The following is a 19184-nucleotide window of genomic DNA, read 5'->3' as shown; positions in this document are numbered from 1 at the left end:
TTTGTGTTTTCCTTAAGCATTTATTTGACTAGTCTGTAACCTGCCTGATGCATCACAATCACACCGACAGACTTGACCTTCTGATGAAAATTTGCATGAACATGACTGGAAAAGGTCAAAGTGTTTCCTGGATTCGAGGGCAGAAAAGTCACGTCTTATACACCCAAGGTCCTTCCACACCATGCAGCCATAGTGCTGTGGTTCCAGGTTTAATTGCTATGGCAATTATACCGGGATTGTGGCGCAGCTGGCTGAGTGTAAGCTGCATTAAGATCACTCTGACCAAAAGGTCATGAGTTCGAAGCCAGCCCGGGCTGGAGTGGGTGTCCAGCCATTGTGTAGCCCGTTGTTGACCTTTGCAACCCGAAAGACAGTTGCATCTGTCAAGTAGGAAAATAAGGCACCACCTTGTGTGGGAGGCTAAATTTAACTAATTTATGAGGCCATAAAGAAAAAAGACTCCGGGGAATGTGGAATGCGGAAGAACTTCATCGGTGTCGCTGATGGACAATGAAAAGCAGCAGCTCCCCTGGTGGCCAGAAAAAAGTTAAATAGCCTTTGTCTGTTAAATGTTGTTTGTCAAACTGGCATTGAATGTTTGCCATATATGTGTTTACTGTAATCCGCCCTGAGTCCCCTGCGGGGTGAGAAGGGTGGAATATAAGAACTGTAAATAATAAATAATAAATAATAATAATGGCAACAGCCCATGAAACTCTGGAATTTGCAATTTAGGGAGGGCGCTTTCAAATTCTCATCCAGAGAACTCCAGTAGGGTCCCGCCAAACTTCAAACCTCAGGATTTAATTGGGTGTAGCTCTATGAAAAGTGGAATTATAAAGTGGCATCATAAAGCTATAAGTGTGAAGTGCGAAACAACTCATTATTGTGACACAATCTTAAGATTCTCATGTTGCCTAACTGACATTTAGTACAGCCCGTTCAGGTTTCCTTGTACAGGCAGTCCCAGAGTTACAAACATCTGACTTACAAATGACTCATAGTTAAGAACGAGGATAAGACAACAGGAAGCAAGAAAAATCTACCCCTCAGAAGGGAAATCCATTCCTGAAAGAGTTATCATGGGGAAAAGGGGTCTCCACTGAAGCCTTTTCACCAAATCCTTCTTTCCACAGTAATAATAATAAGAACTGTATTCTTACATCCCGCCACCATCTCCCCAAAGGGACTCGGGGCAGCTTACATGGGGACCAGACCCAGCATCAACAAGGGTTACAAAGTAACAGAATTAGAACCTATAACAATAAAATATAATTAAATACAATAAAACCAAAACAGTAAAAACATCTTTAATACGGCTTCAACTGACATCATAATCAGTAACTGGGTATGTTCAGATTTGATAGGGCAGGGCCAGAAGTAAAGGGCTGGGAGATCAAACCATATGTTAATGTTGAGCAGTCCTAATCAGGCGCTAAACCATTAGCCATTTTTTTTCAAAATCCAATTATCACAGGGACAGAAAGTGAGGTGAACAGGGGCACAGACAGCAAAAGAAACACCAGAGGCATGTTAATCCTTCCCTATGCTATCCAAAACTTCTATCTATCTATCTATCTATCTGTCTGTCTGTCTGTCTGTCTCTACAGAACCTATCTTGTTCGTAATTTGGGGACTGCCTGTATTGGAAAAGGACACCGGGATGTCCAAGAACAGACATATTCCAGAATTCCATTTTTTCATTCCCTCCTCCTCCAAGTCACAGAACATAACATTTCACATTGGAGAAAATCAGTTTCTAATTAGTAGCACAAAGGAATTTATGAGAAAAAATAAGCCCAGGTCTGGGGCCCAACTTGACACTGGACGTGACAAGTAAAATAACATTTTAATGGAAATGTTTTCATGTAATTGGAGCACGATCCCCACACTTTTGGAGTTTCGTCATAACAAGGCCTTCTGTTATTTGAGCCATGAAATTAAAGAGGATCTATACAACCTCTTCCAAATTTGGTTTTATTGGAATATATCAGGGGCTGACTGGTATTCTGTAAGATTTGCATTTATTGACTGATACGTTGACCAATATGTTGACATTTATTGACCGATACATGGAGGCTTCCATGCCAGAGGAGCAATAAATGCATTCCATGCATCTATTTGAAGTATTGAACTTCATCCCAGATTCAGGAGGCTAGTATTCCTAACATCAGCACTCCACCGCTTGTTTCAGAGCACTTGAACCAATCTGAACACAGCATATTATGTGAGAACACAGAAATGCTGGACCACTCTAACAACCACCATGCCAGACTACACAGAGAAGCCACTGAAATCCATAAACATATGGACTATTTCAACAGAAAGGAGCAAACCATGAAAATGAACAAAATCTGGCTACTAGTATTTAAAAAAAACCTCTAAAATCAGGACTGTAAATAAAAAGCAACACTAAAAAAATAGGGGAATTCCAGACAAGAAAAAAAAAAACAAGGTCAGCTAATCACCTCCCAACAAGATTTCCCCAGGCAGGAAGCAGCCAAGTCTTGAAGCTGCAAGGTTATTCAATTCTAATCAAGGTGGCCAATTGCAACATTCACACTTGCCTCAAGCAGACAACAGTTTTTTCTCCCACCCTGGACATGCCACAGATATATAAACCTCCCTTGCCTAGTTTCCAACAGACCTCACAACCTCTGAGGATGCCTGCCATAGATATGGGTGAAACGTCAGGAGAGAATGTTTCTGGAACATGACCATACAGCCTGGAAAACACAGGAACCCAATTGTTTCAGAGTTCTCATCTGCAAATACGATCATAAAACACAATCTTTTGCTCTCCTGATTCTTCCTTCCATTAAACTAGCCATTGAACAGAGAAAAGAGATTAAAATTAGGTATTGCCCTTTCTTGAAGAAACTTCAACAATTCCTTAACCCTTCTAAAAGGTAATCTTAAAAGAATTGTGAAGTGACCATGCTGTTAGGTGCACTTTTACGTGCGTATGTATTGCATATGTGCATGCATTTACACTGTTTGGGCTGGAAGGCAATGCAGCTGTGAGTTTTGTCTCCTTCAGGTGACAGGACAACTTGAATGGTCTTGGATTCTCTTCCCTTTGCTGGGGAAGAAGAGGTGACAATTGTCCTTCCCTCTCTGGTGGCAGACTGCCTTGGACCAATGACCCCCTTTTTACAGAATGTTTTACATAATGTTTGAGCTTAATTGTGGCTAGTCATTGCAGGTAAAAAAATTAATGAATCAGCAGAACCTTTTTGGATTTTTGTGGTTTAATGGTTAACCCAGCCCTAGAAAGGAGGCAACAAGCTAATCACAGGGGGGAAAGTCTGTGCGTGAAATAAATGCTTGGCAACCTTTTGTGACTTTTCCTAGTTTGCAGCACTGCAGAGGAAAAAGGGAAGGTGATTTTTGGGGGGCGGGGGGAATAACACAACCAGAGAAGATAAACATTAAATGCTAGAAGGGAGGGAAACTCAGCAAGAAAATTGGCTGAAAAGGAAGTGGAAGGTCTTCACGAAATTACCAGAGTTGTAGTTCTGCAATGTGACAACCATCTGGAGGGGGAAAGAGAATGGTTTGAAAAACAGAAACAAAATAAACAGATACTTCAGTTAATGAAGTAGATGTGTTTCTGGGCATTACTTCTTAAACAGAAAAGTTGGCACCAGAAGCATAAATAACATGGAAATAATAGGGACAGGTACTGTCCTGTGGTGGCACAGTGGGTTAAAGCGTTAAGCTGCAGAACTTGCTGTCTAGAAGGTTGGTGGCTTGAATCTATGAGACAAGGTGAGCTCCCATTGTTAGCCCCAGCTTCTGCCAACTTAGCAATTCAAAAACATGCAAATATGAGATCAATAGATACCGCTTTGTTGAGAAGGTAACAGCACTCCATACAGTCATGTCAGCCACATGACCCTTGGAGGTATCTACAGATAATGCCGGCTCTTTGGCTTAGGAATGGAGATGAGCACCACCTACAGAGATGGACATAACTAGACTCAATGTCAAGGGGAAATCTTTACCTTTACTACTTATACCAGGTTCAATATGTTTCAGCAAATATTTTAAGTCAGGTAAGCCTTGCATAAAGTCAATTAAATATTTTGCATGTGTCATAGGGGTTCCACAGAGTTCCATCCAGTGCTATTTAACAATTTGATCAATAACTTTGATAACAGAATACAAGGTCTGCTTATCAAATTGGCAGATGACACCAAATTGGGAGGGACAGCTAATGCTCCAGAGGACAGGATCAGAATCCAAAATAACTTTAACAGATTAGAGAGCTGGGCCAAAACTAACAAAACGATTTTTTTAACAGGGAGAAATGTACAGAACTACACTTTGACAATAAACATGAAGTGTGCAGGTATAAGATGGGTGATGACAGCTGGATTGAATGCAGCACGAATGGAAGGGATCTAGGAGTCTTAGTCTTGGGTATTCTTGCATTGTTTACTCCAGATATGTAGGGTCAGCCTGCCACTGAAAGTCTGTATTGCTTTGGCTCCCCTCCACTATCCTTCCAGTGCAAATGCTGCTAAAAAGGTTCACCTAGACCAGTGGTTCTCAACCTGGGGTCCCCAGATATTTTTGGCCTTCAACTCCCAGAAATCATAACAGCTGCTAAACTGGCTGGGATTTCTGGGAATTGTAGGCCAAAAACATCTGGGGACCCCAGGTTGAGAACCACTGACCTAGACAGTGACCAAGGAGAAAAAAAGGGTGTTCAGGCAGTCATAAAAATATTTTAGAAAAAGGAGCAGCTTTATTAGCAGCTTTGCTAACTGAGGTTTCCCTATATATCATTTTTTGGATTGGAGCCCCCAGTGGCACAATTGGTTAAACCCTTGTGCTGGCAGGACTGCTGACTGACAGGTCAGTGGTTCAAATCCAGGGAGAGTGGGTTGAGCTCCCTCTGTCAGCTTCAGCTCCCCATGCAGGACATGAGAGAAACCTCCCACAAGGATGGTAAAACATCAAACATCTGGGTGTCCCCTCAGCAACATTCTTGCAGACAGCCAATTCTCTCACACCAGAAGCTCCTGAAATGAAAAAAAAATGGAATTATTTACTTCTTAGAAGGATATGAAAAAGTAAGGTAGAGAACTGACTGCAGCTGAACACTGCATTTTTAAAAAAGTATAAAGCTGGGAAAGGGCAACAAAAACTAGAAAGGGGCTGAGGCAACCGCCTATGTGGAATTGACAGTGTTGGGAGTTGTTTAACTTAGGGTGCATTCGCACTGTTGAATTGATGCAGTTTAATACCACTTTCACTGCCATGGAATCATCACCCTGAAACAACAAAAGGTCTGTGTGTTGTCGAAGGCTTTCATGGCCGGAATCACTGGGTTGCTGTGAGTTTTTCAGGCTGTATGGCCATGTTTGAGAAGCATTCTCTCCTGATGTTTCACCCATATCTATGGCAGGCACCACAAAGATAAGGTCTGCCTCAATAAAAGATCTTTGTCTGTTGGCAAAAGAACAGCAGTTCAAAGTTTCCTCTTTTGACAAAGAAATGCAAGACCTTCAATCTGACCATTTCAGAGTTCAATATGAAAGTGCCAGATTGTGAAACAATTTCATTTTGAACTTAGATGCACTTCTAATTCAATAATCCAACCATCTATTACAGTTAATCTATCATTGTTTCGTAACCTTATATTTTATTACTCAAACCTCTTGGGGTTAATTTCCTATTTGAGATTGGCCCTATAAAATATTCTTATTTAACCCAGAGAGCTATCCAAAGTCCATCTCAGCTCACTTTGCTATCAAAATTTCTGGAAGGTTTGCCGTGTTCTGAGGTTAATATATCAATTGTAAAGAGGCTGAACAATTGCATAAGTGTGTTGCGACCCTGAGCAACCTTACAACTTGCAGTCAGCTACTTTGGGACCCATATTGGGAGAAAAGCAAGAGATAAATCGACATATTTTTCCATCCCCAACCCCGTGTGCAATTGCTGAATCATTTTCTCTTGCCTAAAAGACCGAAGCATGCACTTGCAATCCTACACACACTGAAGGCAATGGGTCTTTTAACAGAGTTGACCTGTACTGGCTTCTTTTATAAACTATATCATACTTGAAAGGGCTAGAAACCTCTGAAAAAAAAATCTTTAAAAGTGAAAGTGCTGGGTCGGTGTGAGTTCCCAGCTGTCAACCCAGCTTACTGTTTACCTAAACAGTTCAAAAATAGCTTGAGCTATACATAGAGAAATTAGGTACCGCTAAAACAAGCGGGAGACGTATTTTACAACACCATAAACAAAAAGATCAGAAAATGCTCGATGACCAAAAGGAAGGAGGAAGTCCTGATGGCTTTTTGTCATAGAGGATGGAGCAACAGCACCCCCTGTGGCTGGATTTGAGGACAACCTTCAAGGCACCAAAAAGCTGGATGTCGATACAACAGACCACCTTTCTGTTCTGTTCTGTTTGTCACTGTCCTGTCTATCAAAACGGCACTGAAATTTTGCTGTATATGTGTACTGTGATCCACCCTGAGTCCCCTTGGGGAGATAAGGAGGAATATAAATAAAGTGTTATCTTTTTGGGTTGTTGTAGGTTTTTTCGGGCTATATGGCCATGTTCTTGAGGCATTTTCTCCTGACGTTTTGCCTGCATCTATGGCAAGCATCTTCAGAGGTAGTGAGGTCTGTTGGAACTAGGAAAATTGGGTTTATATATCTGTGGAATGTCCAGGGTGGGACAAAGAACTCTTGTCTGTTGGAGCTAGGTGTGAATGTTTCAATTGACCACCTTGATTAGCATTTGATGGCCTGGCAGTTTTTTGGTGTGGCTTGTTAGTGCCTGGGGGAATCTTTCTGTTGAGAAGTGATTAGCTGTCCCTGATTGTTATTATATCATCATCATCATCATCCTCCATATCTGGAGGAAAATTGTTTTTTTTCTTGGAATCTCTAGGTCCTCCAATGAAACTTAATGGCATACTAGGACCAGAAGTGAGGCGATTCAATGGCATTTTGTTTATTCAGTCCTTCAGCCGGGAATGTATCTCATGTAGATACAGGAGTTTTACTGTACAATGATGGAAGGATACAAAGACACAGGCAGGCATAAAATAGTTGGAACATTTCAGCTACTTTTAGTCATGCATATCTTTTCCCAAGCATTGAAATACTGGATTAATTTTCAAGTTAATAACTACACAAGCACACATTCAGAGTATTAAAAATTATTTATTTTAGGTTTTTGGCAGTTTTTAAAATTTGAGATTTCAGTGCAAAAGCAAACTTCAATGTGTTTCCAAAATAAAGTTCATTTGAATGCTATTGAAGTAAATCTTAATACATTATCAGCAAGTGAGCTATTGTCCATTTCATGTTCCACATTGCATTGCTTCATATGATGTTCCCCCAAAATTGTTATTTGGGGCGGTATGCAAACTTAAGTATGTGCCTATTACATAGAGTTAACCTGAGTTTCAAAGGCCCTATGACTCCCAATTGTTCTTCTGAGAAAAAGGTAGAACTGAAAGCTCCTCAGCCTCTCAAGAATGAACATCATTAAAGGGACTAACTAGTTACCTCTCTAGACGAGAACACAGATGACTAGGAAAATATAGCTAAAACAAAATGCAATGAGAAGAATATAGCCCCAAATCCTCAACATAACACTGCCTTTGGACACCCTTTTTTTAAAAAAAGTTCTTGATTCATAGAGACATTACAAAGAAACATTCTCTTGTTCACATGGAATGATATAAATGTTGCTTCTTGATGCTTTGGTCATTCATACCAGCAGAAGGACAAGTCTCAGAATCATCAGAAGGCTACATTTAAAAAGAAAGAAAGAAAATCTGAATCAATTTTACAGATACATTGCCATTTAAGACAGATTTCCATAGGCTTAGCTGTATATAGTCTCTGCATTATTTTAAAAATAAATTGATGACTTCACAACCTATGCAGGCCTGTATATATTTGTTTAGTTTAAATCATACACCCTACCAGATGTACTGTAGACTGCAGTTCCCAGTGGATGACATCAGGATGACTACATTTAAGGGAGATGTAGACAAGCTGGAATGCGCCCAGAGGAGGGTGAAAAAAATGATAAATGGTCTGGAGAACAAGCCCTACGAAGAACGGCTTAAAGAACTGGGCATGCTTAGCCTGCAGAAGAGAAGGCTGAGAGGAGACATGATAAAACTTAGACATGATGAGGGCCATGTATAAAGATAAGAGGAGAAGTCACAGAGAGGAGGGAGCAGGCTTGCTTTCTGCTGCCCTGGAGACTAGGACGTGGAACAATGGCTTCAAACTACAGGAAAAGAGCTTCCACCTGAACATGAGGAAGAACTTCCTAACTGTGAGAGCTGTTCAGTAGTGGAACTCTCTGCCCTGGGGTGTAGTGGAGGCTCCTTCTTTGAAGGCTTTTAAGCAGAGGATTGATGGCCATCTGTCGGGCGGGCGGGGGGGGGGGGGCTTTGAATGCGATTTTCCTGCTTCTTGGCAGGGAGTTGGACTGGATGGCCCACGAGGTCTCTTCCAACTCTATGATTCAATGATGCCCACTCCTGTTTTAAATATTTTGATTGTTCATATCAGAGTAAGAAGTGTCCCCTGGTGATGCAGCAGGTTAAACCGCTAAGCTACTGAACTTGCTGACCGAAAGGTTGCTAGTTTGAATCCAGGGAGCAGCATGAGTTCCCGCTGTTAGCGCCAGCTTCTGCCAACCTGGCAGTTTGAAAACATGCAAATGTGAATAGATCAATAGGTACCACCTTGGTGGGAAGGTAAAAGTGCTCCATGCAGTCATGCTGGCCACATGACCTTGGAGGTGTCTACAGACAATGCCGAGTCTTCAACTTAGAAATTGAGATGAACACTACTCCCCAGACTTGAACAAGACTAGACTTAATTTCAGGGGAAACCTTTACCTTTACCTTATCAAAGCAAGAAGAAATGCTATTTTCTACTTTCTGCTAAAAACTCTGCTCAACACAAACACAACAGCTACTTATTGTATTTAACTAATTAACGTTTTGTATGTATGTATGTAAATGTATGTATTATTTGATTAAAAGGATCCGTACACTACACACACATAAAATGCCAAATTAATGAGTCACCTCCACAGTCTATAGCAGGGGTCCCCAAACATTTTAAATATTTATTATTATTTATTAGATGCACTTATTGACCGCCATTCTCAGCCCTTACGGGCGACTCATGGCGGTGTACAGTACACATAAAAAGACAGTTACAGAGGCCAGTATCAACAACATATGACTATACAACAAATACAAACTACATAAAAATCCGCTTCGTCTCTTAGTAGAATCATAGCCAGTCTCATCATCCTTATACCATTCCAGTTCTCATTACCGTAATGTTGTTGCTTAGCACTTAATTAAATGCCCTCTCGAACAGCCAGGTCTTAAGGCTTTTTCGAAAGGACATGAGGGAGGGCGCCTGTCTGATGTGTGCCGGGAGAGTGTTCCACAGCCGGGGGGCCACCACCGAGAAGGCCCTCTCCCTCGTCCCCGCCAGCCGTGCCTGTGATGCAGGCGGGATCGAGAGAAGGGCCTCCCCAGACGATCTCAAGGTCCTCGTGGGCTCGTAGGCCAAGATGCGCTCAGAAAGGTATTTTGGGCCGGAACCGTTTAGGGCTTTGTAGGCCAAGACCAGCACCTTGAATTGGGTCCGGTAGCAAATCGGCAGCCAGTGAAGCTGGGACAACAAGGGCGTTGTGTGCTCCCTGCTACCCGCTCCAGTTAGTAACATGGCTGCCGCACGCTGGACCAGCTGAAGCTTCCGGGCCGTCTTCAAGGGCAGCCCCACGTAGAGAGCGTTGCAGTAATCCAGGCGGGATGTGACAAGAGCGTGTACCACCGTGGCCAAGTCAGACTTCCCGAGATACGGGCGCAGCTGGCGCACGAGCCTAAGCTGTGCAAATGCTCCCCTGGTCACCGCTGAAACCTGGGGATCCAGGCTCAACGATGAGTCCAGGGTCACACCCAAGAGGGCCAGGTCACAGTTCCTAAAACTGTTGGAGGGCTGGATTATAATTTGAAAAAAAAAAATCATGAATGAATTCCTATGCACACTGCACATATCTTATTTGTGCAAAAAAAAAAAAAACCACTTCAAAACAATACAATAATTAAAATGAAGATCAAATCTAACAAATATAAACTTATAAGTATTTCAATGGGCAGTGTGGGCCTGCTTTTGGCTGATGAAATAGGATTGTTATTGTTGTTATATGCTTTCAAGTCATTTCAGACTTAGGTTGACCCTGAGTGAGAGCCGGGTAAATGACCTTGGAGGGCCACTGGGCCTTAGTTTGAGGACCCCTGGCTATAGCAACATTTTTCAGGTCAGTAGCACAAATAGGGTTTTCTTAGGCCAGGAATATTCAGAAGTTTTGCCAGTTTCTTCTTTTGAAATATAGCCTACAGCACCTGGTATTCACTGGCAGTCTCCCATTCAAGTACTATCCAGGACTGACTCTGTTTATCTTCCAAACTCTGAAAGGATCTGGTGCATTTACATATATAAGCCTATTTATACCGTGCAGCTTTCAGTCATTCAAATCGTCATCCCTTATCTCCCAGATCTCAATGTTTATATTATGATTTCAGTGTAGTGAGAACCTTGTTTGAAAAATTTTGAAATATTGTGCCTGGAGTTTAATGAAAACCAAGAGAAAAAGCATCTCTTCCAATATTTTTAACACATATGAAGCGCAATGGAAAAGAGTGAAAACGTTTGCAGTCTATTACCTTAGCATTGCTATGATTCCGGCTGGCATTAATTTCTTGGTCCTCTTAAACCTCACTCCCATTATAACCGTCAGAAGAAAAGCTGTAACTGTAAACAAGCATTTCATATTCATTATGATACAAACTTTCTTTCTCCGGCTACATTTCAAGGATCTGAACTACACTAGATTATTTTATTTGTAGCCATCTAGTATTTCAGTAAATGTTGGTAAGAGCACATTTCAATCTCTGCTTTTCTTGTCAAAAGGGATACTCACACAATGAGACCTTGACATCCTTGGGATCATGGGTTACCCAGTATGCCCCATAAGCAGCCATCAAACCGAAGATGACACCAGCAAGCAATGAGATTTTGCTGCCTGTAATAAAGATAACATATGTACCAGCTCAAAAACAAACAACCAAAAATGAAGAAAATATGTACCCATTGTTTTTAAAAGTATTTTTAAGCTATGGGAAACAATGAAAGACAAGAGAAGACAAAATGGAGAGGTGGCATTTAAATGTTTAAAGTGATGTCACTCTAAAAATGAAGCTGTTGCTCTTGTGACTATGACAGAAAGGAAGATGTTCAAATTACAAAAAAAAAAAAAAAAAAAAGGTTCCACCTAAAGATTAGAAAGAACTTTCTGGTGGTAAGAATATATATATATATCTGGTGGTAAGATATATATATCAAATATATTTGTTATGGAATCGAATCGCTGTCGACTGTGAACCGCCTTGAGTCGCCTCTGGCTTAGAAAGGTGGTATACAAAAGCAGTAAATAAAATAAAATAAAATAAAATAAAATAAAATAAAATAAAATAAAATAAAATAAAATAAAATAAAAAAGGATTGTTTGACAATATAGTGTATATACTCAAGTATAAGTCAACCCAAATATAAGCTGTAGCACCTAATTTTACCACAAAAAAACTGGGGAAAAGTATTTACTCGAGTATAAGCCGAGGGTGGGAAATGCAGCAGCTACTGGTAAACTTCAAAATAAAAATTGATACCAATAAAATGACATTAATTGAGGCATCAGTAGGTTAAATGTTTTTGAATATTTACATAAAACTGTAATTTAAGGTAAGACTGTCCAGCTCTGATGAAACCATTATTCTAACCTTCTTCAATGTAAATGTTCTTACATATCCTTCCAGTAATAACAGAGGAAAATAATAAAAGTAATAAATAATAATAATAGAGTAAAATAATAAATGTAATAAAATAATAGTATCAGAGAAAATGATAAATAACTTTGACTCGATTATAACCCAAGGGGAGCTTTTCCAGCTTAAAAAAGGACTTAAAAAATCGAATTATACTTGAGTATATAGACTGCCTCAAGGAGCATGGGGGTGGACTCTCCTACTTAGGAGGCCTGTAAACAAAGGACAAATACTATAGTTTTGTGCTCCTGCAGGGTGAGAAGTTAGACTAAGTCAGGGCTCCTTAAACCTTTACACTTGCAAAATATTTTAGGCTGAAAAATGTGTACAATGTTGGAAACAGCAACCTTCTACAAGCCTAGTATACTAGTTATTTGTTATGTATATAATTGAGATTGCTTACTATATTGTACGTATATATTGGTATGTAGTTTTCCCCTTAACTCTAGGTTGTGGAAGGGATTGCAAACCATGTCACCCAGATCTGAGACTATTCAGACTGAGACTCCAATTTAGAAGTCAGTACAGTGCATGAGTATAGTTTGCATTAGTTAAGTATAGTACAGTATGCTGCAATGAGTAGTCAGTTTATGTTGAGTCAATGTTCTGCAATGTATTAGACTGAAGAGAGTGTTAGTCTGTATGCAACAGAGAAGAGACTGAAACACAATGCTTAAATGCTTAGAGAACTTACTGTTTAAACTCTCAACCAATAAGAAATGTACCTGTGTCTCCAATGTACCTGTATGCTGAATACATGAAGTTTGTAAGTAAATCAACTATGTGAACTTTTAATGAAGATTAATTATTTTTGGTCTCTTGAGAGCATGATTTGAATGCAATACTTTTATGGCAGAGTAGATGTTTTGGGGGGAACTGAAATAACACTTCTGAAGATCTGCTATTTATTTTGTGCATTGGCATATCTTTGTTCCAAAGAGTTCAAAGAGCTAACCAGGGATATCAGTCTAACAACTGAGAAACCTAAATTGCATTGCATGAATACTAGTGTATATTTACCACTAAGGGGAAAATTGACTCAAGTGAGTTTTTAACTCTTCTCAGGAAGGTCATACCTTTCCAAAGGGTTATGATTATTCCAAATAGTGTGAATGCCAATTAATCTCCCAAAAGGGTCATGCTTCCAAATGGTTTGGAGATGCTGGTTTTCCAAAATACAGACGGCAGGTATATAGATATAAAAATATGTCTAGAACTCAAACATCGACTGATAACAAATCTGCATTTGCAAGGTTTGCTAGCTAAATGGGCTGTTTTAATTTTTTATGGAAAATAGGGTCATAGAATGAAAGAGATGGAAGAGACCACATGGGCCATCTAGACCAAACCCCTGCCATGCAGGAAAAACACAATCAAAGCAGCCCTGACAGATAGCCATTCAGCCTCTGTTTAAAGTTAGAAGTATGGCTAAAGCAGTTTTCTATAGAGTCTACTGTAACACTTCACAACAAACTTGTGTGAAGGTCTACAAGAGTAACTAGGGTGACATTTAGAAAACATTTACTGTTGCCACATATTTTCTGACACTGTATTTCAATTTATATACAAATTCTTGAATAATTCCCCTGTGAATGACAGGAAATTATTGAGATCCACAGCTCTGTTGTTCAGTCTGCGTGTATTGAGACGCAACAGCTCATTACTGTAAGTTTTTTTAAGCCCCCTGCTCTTGTCAATCTGATGTAATCTATTGAAAAGCGAGGTAGAAAAAGGATAATAATGGCAGACCTTTGCACATATGACCATTCCAATGTTTACCTTTACGAATATATCCCACAGCGCCTCCAATAGCCACAATCGCAGCATAACCAAAGCCAAGCCAGTCCACACTCATGATGAGAAATCTAGAAGGCGAAACAAAACAAATATATTGAAAAAGGTTGAAGTTAGCAACAGAGAAATGGTAGGAAACATCCTTGTCACTGCTTTTCAGTGAAAGCAAAACATTGTAAAGTAAATTGTTAACAATTCTGAAAAACAGATTGTAGTAATTAAAAAGAAAACAAAACAAAAATGGAGCCTGAATACAAAGTGGCAAACACGCTACACACATACGAAAAGGTAAAGGTTTCCGCTGACATTAAGTCTAGTCATGTCCAACTCTAGGGGGTGGTGCTTATCTCCATTTCTAAGCCGAAGAGCTGGCATTGTCCTTAGATGCCTCCAAGGTCATGTGGCTGGTAGGACTGCATGGAGTGCCGTTACCTTCCCACAGAAGCAGTACCTGTTGATCTACTCACATTTGCATGTTTTCAAACTGCTAGGTTGGCAGAAGCTGGGCCTAATAGCGGGAGCTCACCACACTCTCTTGATTTGAACCACCAACCTTTCAGTTAGCAAGTTAAGCAGCTGTGCCACCAGGGTACTACACTTACAATATTAGCATTTTTTTTATCAGTCTAGCCACTACCAGAACATATCTGCCTGAAAAAGACAAACTATATCCGAAGGTGTGCCTACACTACAGTGAATGCAGTTTGACATCACTTGAACTGCTGTGGCTCAATGCTATGGAATTGTGGGAGTTGTAGTTTTGCAGGGTCTTTAGCCTTCTCTGCCAAAGAGGGCTGGGGACTCGTTCAAGCTACTGGTTTATCTAGCGGTTCTGGGGCCACAATGAACTAGAAGCCAATACTTTGCACTAACTGTATCTATGCAGCTGATCCACATCTCTCCGTATTTACTACAGTGGATGCTTCATATTTGCTGGGATTTGGCTCCAGGACTTGTGGACACTTATGTTCCATTGCATATGATGGTGTATGAAATTGCATCCTCTACATAAAATAGGGAAAATATTTTAAAAATATTTTAAAGCCATGGATGATTGAATCCATGGATATGGGGGCTAGCTGCATATCTGGGTTACTGTTTCCTAAAATAGATTGTGTGCCCTTCACAGACGTGCAATATTAAGATAGTGTTTCCCAACCTTTCATCCAACAGACATTTGGGGACTTCATACCCAGAAGGCCCAGCCAACTGTCAGGAAGTCCAAAGCAAATAAGAGATGAAGTCCAAAATACAGCAGACTCTCAGTTAATTGGAACTGAAGCAAAATAAGTTGTTTTTATAATATAGTAAAACTGTATTACATTAAGTCTCTCTTGATTAGCTTCTAATTGCTGTCTAATTGCAGGCAGTTTTTTTTTTTTTGGTGTGGCTTGTTAGTGCCTGTCAACAGCAAAACAACAGAGAGGAAACAATCTGGGACATCTAATCACCTCTCAACTAAAGATTGCCCCAAGCACTGCCAGGCCATCAAATGCTAATCAAGGTGGTTAGTGGAAACATTCACACCGAGCTCCAGCAGACATGAGTTCTTTCCCCACCCTGGTCATTCCACAGATATATAAACCCTTTTCCCTAGTTCCAACAGACTTCACTACCTCTGAGGATGCTTGCCATAGATGCAGGCGAAACGTCAGGAGAAAATGCCTCTAGAACATGGCCATATAGCCCGAAAAAAACCTACAACAACCCAGTGATTCCGGCCATGAAAGCCTTCGACAATATAATCCAGCCTGCCAACAGTTTGAGAGACTTTGACCTGGCCTTCTGTTTAAAAAAATTGAGGACCCTTGCTCTAGTCTTTTACTCCTGGCAAGAAATGGGAGAGTGGCTTCCAAACGCTAGTCCTGCAGGTGCATTGAACTTCAACTCCCAGAAGCCTCTGCTTCCTTTCCCAATAACCAGGGCTTCTGGGAGCCGAAGTTCAAACCCCCTCCTGGGAGCCCTGAGTTTGGGGAAGGAAGACGCAAGAGAGATTCCCACAGGTGCCAACGAGTTGTAAGCAGCAACCCCTGCTGAAGTGGCAATCCTTAAGGCACCGGGCTCCCCTCTGGTTAGAAAAAGGCCAAGCGAGCCAGCAAAGCAGAAGCAGAAGCGAGCTGCAAAGGCTGCGGCAGGCGAGGGCGGGCTTTGGGCGCGCGCAGGCCAGAAGAGGCCGCCCCCCTCTCGAGCCTCCCCGACCTGTCAATCAAACCCCCTTCCCCAAAGGAAGGGGCAGCCCCTCGAGCTCCCATAGGCCAGGAAGGGAGGCGGAGAGGCGCTGCCCCTTCCCTCCTTCCTTCCCCTCTGCTCCCCCTCCCCAGCCAGACCCTCTCCATTTCATAGGCAGCGCTGTACCTGGTTTGTCCCGCGGCCTGCCTTCCCCTCCTTCCTGAAGCCGCCGCCTCAGCCCCTCCCTGCCTCCCTCCCTCCCTCCCTCCCTCCCTCCCTCTCTCTCTTCCTCTGGCGCCCCCTGGCGCCCCAAAGAGGAAGAGGAGCGCAGTGAGCCAGAAAACACTCTCTTTTTTTTGGCTGGAAAACAGGGCAACATCGCCACCTCCCGGCACAAAGGGAGCGGCCGAGTTTTCAGTGTAGGCCTTCTGAGGAGACCCAGGAGTCTCACAATGTTGTCTGCAATCCAGTAAGTGTCTGAAACTCTCCTTAATGCAAGTTGACATCTCTTTAGTTGCCTTGCCTCAAGGCTATGGAATCCTGAATGGCTATTTATTTTTTATTTATCGTGTCAGGAGCAAACAAACATTTGTATTACATTTTTAACAAAACAAACAGGCAGACAGACAAAACAAGCTTGGTAGTTGATTAAATGTCCTTTGACCGGTATCTGGCCACTTGGAGTGCCTCTGGTGTTGCCGCAAGGAGGTCCTCCATGGTGCATGTGGCAGGGCTCAGGTTGCATTGCAGCAGGTGGTCAGTGGTTTGCTCTTCTCCACACTTGCATGTCGTGGATTCCACTTTGTAGCCCCATTTCTGAAGGCTGGCTCTGCATCTCGTGGTGCCAGAGCGCAGTCTGTTCAGCACCTTCCAAGTCGCCCAGTCCTCTGTGTGCCCAGGTGGGAGTCTCTCATCTGGTATCAGCCATTGATTGAGGTTCTGGGTTTGAGCCTGCCACTTTTGGACTCTTGTTTGCTGGGGTGGTCCAGCAAGTGTCTCTGTAGATCTTAGAAAACTATTTCCTCATTTAAGTCGTTGACATGCTGGCCGATACCCATGCTTGTGGACATGTGGACAATTGCAACAGAAAGGAGGAAACCATGAAGATGAACAAAATCTGGCTACCAGTATTAAAAAAACTCAAAAATTACAACAGCAAAACAACAGAGAGTAAACAATCAGGCACATCAATTCACTCTCAACAAGAGATTCCCCCCAGGCGCTTCCAGGCCATTGAATGCAAATCAAGGTGATCAGTTGAAACATTACCCTGGTCTTTCCACAGATATATAAACCAATTTTTCCTACTTCCAACAGACCTCACTCCCTCTGAGGATGCTTGCCATAGATGCAGGCGAAACGTCAGGAGAAAAATTGCCTCCAGAACATGGCCATATAGCCCGGAAAAACCTACAACAAACCAAAGTTGTATATGTTGACATAATGCTAATGAAACATTTGATTATGGTTTTGGACATCTTTCAATTTACGCAAATTGGGTCTTTGCAGTTGTCCATGCCTGTGTATGTAAAATAGTCAGAAAGCTCTAGTCATAAGAGAGTACATTGTTGCCTGCTCCCATTCTTGTTTTCTTTTTTATTGATGTAATATCAAGATGTATTTGGACATACTCTGAAACCATCTTGATCATGAAGATACATTTCTTGCCTTGTAAGGAATCCAATATATATATATATATATATATATATACATTGGCATTTATTTTTTGTATATGATATGGGGGTGGGAGTAGCTGATGACACTACTGATGTTAGCTAGATAGACACAATTCTAGTTAGGAATAGTTTGCATGGATTTTCCTTTGAAAGTGTCTTAAACTCAAGTGAACGGTATAATATGTTATACCTACTTTGTACAAGTTGCTGTCTACATACAGATCTTAGAATGTTCCAGTATTTCAGAACGTATATTGTCTGATTATATATGAGATTGTGTCAAATAATTAATTTAAAAATATTTAAGAAAAAAAGAAAGAAAGAAATAGGAGACAAATGTTATATAGAATGTTAATCTATAAGGTTCATCTCAAAAAGGATTAATATGTAAAAGAAAACAATCCTCATGGTGGTGGGAACTATAAATGTTGTGTATGTATTAAACTAAATATATATAATAAAAAAAGAAAAAAAGAGAATACTGTGGTCAGATGTTACTGCCACCATCAGTGACACTGATACGTTGCCCAGCACCACTATCTGAATGACACAAGCTTCCTACCTATATGCTTTTGGTTGAGGGAATGAGCTTCTCAGGGGCCCTCCAAATCTGGGGTTGGGCTGGGATGCACCAAAGTAGTTGGCCAGAGTGGTGGTGTCTTCTTCTTTGCAGGTTTTTAAGCAGAGGCTGGATGATCATCTGCCAGGGATACATTGATTCTGTGTTCCTGCATGGGATGGACTGGGTTGCCTTTGGGGTCTCTTCCAACTATAGGATTCTATGATTCTATGACCAAATCAGTGGGAAGTCTTTGCAATTATGGGGGTCTTGTGGGATATATAGACCATAGCTCTAACTCTAGCCTCATGACTGCATTCAATTATTTCCCCTGAATCCAGATACTTGGCAACTGAGAATTATGCCCTGTCATCACTACAAGAGAAGCTTATTAAGGATTACTTAAATTTTCCTAAAAGTTTGTTTGAATTCCCCTACAGAACTTGATCAAAGAAGATACTGCTTGTCAGCCTCTAGTGATTTGAGGATCAGGAGCAAGAGATAAGCCCTTTCTGGGCAGAACTACAAAGAGCAAAGCCAACCATTAGATGTGTTACATATGTTTTTAGCAACCCAGCTGTATCCATTAGTACTCAGCTGAGTAAATATTAGTTTAGATTGTTTTCTACATTTCTGTGTGTCCATGAGTGTCAGTGACATTGTTTTGAAGGTTTTGGTGGAGGACTGAGGAATTTAAATGTTATTGAGATTGTACCTGGTGTTTTCATTTCACTTTGTGGGAACATTTTCTAAGTGGTAATATACTTTCTGTGTGTATGTGTGTGTGCAGTTAGATACTCAATACTCATGGCAACTGGATTCCACAGCTGACTGAATCACTTTTGAAAAAGCTTTACATTTAATAAATTGCACCAAATTGTGTATTTTCAGGTTAGAGGATTCAAAACTTTTCCTTTCCAAACCTTGTATGTGCTATCCTTCAAGCACCCAATGGATTTTACGCTAAGATCTCTTGATTGTCTTTATTTTGCAGCTTTAAGAAATGATTTTAGATCCTGTTTACAGGAGCTAAATTTTATCCCAGGGAACCTGTGGACAATTGTAATATCTTTGTTATATGCCATC

At 41.1% G+C, this 19184-nt stretch overlaps 1 protein-coding gene across 1 annotated transcript; it reads right to left on the bottom strand.

Annotated features, from left to right (window-relative positions):
* Positions 1-7171: 7171 nt before the first annotated feature.
* On the bottom strand, positions 7172-16120 carry TMEM14A (transmembrane protein 14A). The gene is made up of 5 exons (XM_060788493.2): positions 16050-16120; positions 13680-13765; positions 11000-11101; positions 10743-10830; positions 7172-7784 (listed from the first exon to the last, which is right to left on the bottom strand). Exons 2-5 carry the CDS (start codon positions 13753-13755, stop codon positions 7745-7747), a joined length of 306 nt encoding a protein of 101 aa, XP_060644476.1. The 5' UTR covers positions 13756-13765; positions 16050-16120; the 3' UTR covers positions 7172-7744.
* Positions 16121-19184: the final 3064 nt, after the last annotated feature.

This window comes from Anolis sagrei, chromosome 1 (genome assembly GCF_037176765.1).
Source record: "Anolis sagrei isolate rAnoSag1 chromosome 1, rAnoSag1.mat, whole genome shotgun sequence".
Classification (NCBI taxonomy): domain Eukaryota; kingdom Metazoa; phylum Chordata; class Lepidosauria; order Squamata; family Dactyloidae; genus Anolis; species Anolis sagrei.
The sequence above is the reverse complement of the archived record's forward strand: the minus strand, read 5'-3'. Positions and strand labels throughout refer to the sequence as shown.

Bases quoted from the DNA above. Each gene is read 5' to 3' on its own strand.
- TMEM14A (XM_060788493.2), bottom strand. From the start codon at position 13,755: ATGAGTGTGGACTGGCTTGGCTTTGGTTATGCTGCGATTGTGGCTATT. The intron at 11,102-13,679 runs GTAAACATTGGA...TCTTTATTACAG, and splicing joins TGTGGGATATATTCGTAAAG to GCAGCAAAATCTCATTGCTT. The intron at 7,785-10,742 runs GTAATAGACTGC...TTTTAAATGTAG, and splicing joins GGAATCATAGCAATGCTAAG to CCTTCTGATGATTCTGAGAC.